Raw genomic sequence first — 3,980 nt, 5'->3', positions numbered from 1 at the left:
TAGGGCTTAACATTACCAAAATAACGTAAATAAAACTTTATCTTACTTTATATAATTTTTATCTTTGAGTAACGACTGTTCCGCCTATTGCTTAAGTATTCTTGTAGTCACCTATTTTTGTAACATAATAATTTCTTGTACCCAAATGGTCGTCTGGAAGAGATTGCTTTTAAGCGATAAGACCGCCTATTGTCTACCCTGAATCTAAGTGTTCATATTATAAGTTTTTTTACTGCTTTATGGTGTGCAATAAAGAATATTTGTATTGTATTGTATTGTAATTTTCTCTGTGTACCTGTTTTCTGTATGCCACTAGATCTATTGTCAGTACTATTATAGAACTCCAATATCTAACTGTCAATGGAACTAGTGGGAAGACACCAACTACGGTGTCCAAAAATTCAATGTATTGTAAACGTGTGGCTTAGCGGTTTGGCCTCTGGTCTCTCAAGTTGAAGAGCGTTGGTTCAAATCCAAGATAGCACCTCTGAGCTCTTTCAAAGTTCATGTGCGAAATGCATTTATTTACTTGTAATAATTAAGAAACAGTAAATAACAATAAAATTATATCTACTTGTCAATACTTGCTACGCTTGGCAAGCGGGTTGGCGAGCGCAGCTGATACGGAGTTATGGAGAGCGAATATTCTAACGCTGACCGGCACCCACAGCAAAAGCTTATTAATCTCATCCATGTTCATTATAATTATACAATTATAATATTAGCTAGTAAAATTGTACCAACTCTGGCCCGCTAAATGGGGCCATCACGTTTTGCTAAACAAGTCCTTGACTAAATTATATGGGTTTTACGGGATGACCGTAAAAGTAACAAAAATTTGGAGTGGAAATAAAAAAAACAAAAATACTCCAAAAACCAATCTTAATTTGATTGCTTAGTAACGACATCTCTTGTCCGGGTGAGCGGTTAGTTCCAATGGAATCCTGAAAGCTTCTCGATGAGGGCTACAGCATAGATGTCTAGCACGTATACAGCACGTGGCAAGGAATGCCGAGGACCTGGGTTCGATTCCCAGCGCTGGTGTATTTTTCTGGTCTTTCTGTGCATCTATGTATCAGTTTGTATTTTCGATAAATTATACTCGTAAAGCCCTAGACAAAATCAATTGAACGCAGCATCATTGGCGATATCCATAGTAATAATAATAAAATTGAATTGCGCTGAAACAGTGGCTGCACTAATGAAACTACCCGCACTTTAATGCTGCGTTACGGGAAAAAGTATAATTGGTCTACATGGTGTGTGTGGAATGTCTGTATTATGAGTACTGATTTACAGAATTGTGCAGTTTTTTTAAACCCCGACGCAAAATAGGGGTATTATAAGTTGGACCGATTTGAATGCGGTTTTTTAATATAAAAGCAGGTTTTCTAGCGATGGTTCTTAGATATTTTTTATCAAAATCGGTTGCGCCGTTTTGGAGATATTGAACTTTTTGTAGTCTCAGAACGAAAAAGCTGGGGCTTAAGTCCTCACACGGATCTAGTACTGATTGTGAACTTCCCACACATCATTGAACTTCTTCGCAGGTGCCAGGTTACGTTCGCCGTAAAGATCATGGTAAATCTCATGCATAATTTCGTATAAAATTTCGAAACACTCAGAGGTCATAGGTAATACCACTATATAGACTTGCCTTAACGACTTACATACAGAAACCAAATTTCACCGAAATCCGTTAAGCAGTTTTTAGCTTGAAATAATACAAAAACCCCCGAAACTTGGATGCTCACGCAGAAGATCATACACACCCTGCAAGTCATGCAAGGGCCGATGGAGCCGGCAATGTTGGGCATCTCTTCGAGACAGATTCCGAAATACGGAGATCCGGAGACGAACAAGGCTCACCGATACAGCCAAGTAATCACCCAAAGTGAAGTGAAATGGGCTGGACACATATGCCGTAGGAGTGATGGAAGATGGGGGAAGGTCGTGATAGAGTGGAGACCCAGAACCGAGCGGAGAAACGTTGGTAGACAGGAGATGAGGTGGACCGACGACCTGGTCAAAGTGGCGGGAAGGTGCCAGATGAGGAGAGCGGTGGACCGAGATGAGTGGCGAGCAATGCAGGATGCCTACACTCAGAATTGGGTGGCTATGACTGTGGTTGACATAATAGTGAACTGACATTATAATAGTAATAATTTGCAATGATAATCATCGAATAAATGAAAACAATAAATTTTAATAACAAAGAAGAGGAAATGATTAAGAGTTATTGTATTGTAATAATGTATGAGTGGATTAAACGAAACGTAGTAGACTCGGTGGATGATCTTCGCAGGGCGGCTAAGAGCTGGATGAAGTGAGGATCGTGCTCAATGCCCATGTCAAGCAGTGGACGACATACTGATATGATGATGATGATGATTGTAATAATTAGAAAATATAAGAGACTGAGAGTATTTTCTTATATTGTAAACGCTGAGAGAAAATGATTTTAATATTGCACGCCCAATTAAGGTAGAACATAAGAACATTTTGTAGCACTAAGACCTTTTTTATTAACTATGTTCTGGCAATAAACATTTTGAATTTGAATATGGGCTGAAAAAGAGAGAGAGAGAAGAGAATACAAAAACACACTTACAAACTTTCGTATTCATAATAAAATTAGGGTTCTAATCCTATTTCAAGTTTATCACGCTCTATTTTCCAGCCGTAGATTCGAAATAATTATTTAAATGTTTTTGCGTTCAAATTTAGGCTCTGTTTAAAATTCACGCAAAAACCAAGTCTCGAGAGCATTTCGTTATCCAGCCGTTAAATTAAACTGTTATCTGGTAGATAAAACGTAACAGTCCGAAGAACAGGCACAATCCAGTACTTATCTGGACCGATTTACCTTAACTAGGTGGTTCCTTAGACTTAATAGTTAGGTAGATACTAGTTTGTTCAGTAATCTTGGTTTATCTTAATTTAGTACGATTTTAACCCCCGACTTAAAAAGAGGGGAGTTATAAGTTTGACCGCTATATGTGTCTCTGTGTGTGTCTGGCTGTGGCAACGTAGCTCTTAAACGGGTGGACTGATTTTAATGCTGTTTTTTATCAGGTTTTCTAGCGATGGTTCTTAGATATGTTTCATCAAAATCAGTTTAGCCGTTTTTGTGATATTGAACTTTGCAGTGACAAAGTCAGGGGTTTTCAACTTTTTGTTGGTTAGGGTTATTCTTGGAATTATTTTTGTAAAATTCCGTCCGCGAAGAATTCGTTTCTCGCTGTCCCGCGGGAACTGAATTTTCCACGTCAATTTAATTTTAAGTATTTTCATTTAGACTTTTATTTTGTTTATTGTAGGCCTGTTAATTAAGAGATACTTAGTGTCTGTAGGTTGACGCAGTTTTAAGTTCTTTGAGGGCCTTAAGTTAGACATTGGTTTAATTAAGTCTTATACTTAGACGTTTAAGTATTGTTTTTTTCTTCTTTGTATGCACCTCATGGTGCTTACTGGTTATAAATTGTGCATTAGTATAAATTCTCATTAAGTGAAATGTAATAATTTATTTTGAGAAAAATAAAGTTCTATAAACATAACATTTTTAATTCTACTAATCTTCTTCTTCTTTTCAACCTTTCACAACCCAATGCTGAGTGTAGGTCTCTTCTAATGCACGCCATTCTTCCCGGTTTTGCGCCTTTCGCATCCAGTCCTTTCCGGCCACCGCATCGGGAAATTCTACTAATAAAAAAATGTAAAAGTATGCGAGTACGTATAATATGACGTGTTATGTTTGTTACTTCATCACCTTAAAACGGCTGGACGGATTTGGATGAAATTTGGCATGTAGATCGCTTGACGTTTCGACACAATGACATGAGCTATTTTTACTATTTCCACGAGATCAAGTTAAAATCCCAGAATTTTAAACGCAACATTAATGAAATCCACGACGTAGTTTTTGGGAAATCTCAAGGGAATAAGTAAATCCCTGGTATTTAATTTCCCCTACGGGATTT

The 3,980-nt window shown here is 37.5% G+C and overlaps 1 protein-coding gene across 1 annotated transcript; it reads left to right on the top strand.

Annotated features, from left to right (window-relative positions):
- Positions 1 to 1,746: 1,746 nt before the first annotated feature.
- On the top strand, positions 1,747 to 2,148 carry LOC141445571 (uncharacterized). The gene has a single exon (XM_074111406.1). It carries the CDS (start codon positions 1,747 to 1,749, stop codon positions 2,146 to 2,148), a length of 402 nt encoding a protein of 133 aa, XP_073967507.1.
- Positions 2,149 to 3,980: the final 1,832 nt, after the last annotated feature.

Source organism: Choristoneura fumiferana, chromosome 2 (genome assembly GCF_025370935.1).
Source record: "Choristoneura fumiferana chromosome 2, NRCan_CFum_1, whole genome shotgun sequence".
NCBI classification, from domain to species: Eukaryota; Metazoa; Arthropoda; class Insecta; order Lepidoptera; family Tortricidae; genus Choristoneura; species Choristoneura fumiferana.
Note: the sequence above shows the minus strand (reverse complement) of the source record. Positions and strands in the feature narration are given on the sequence as shown.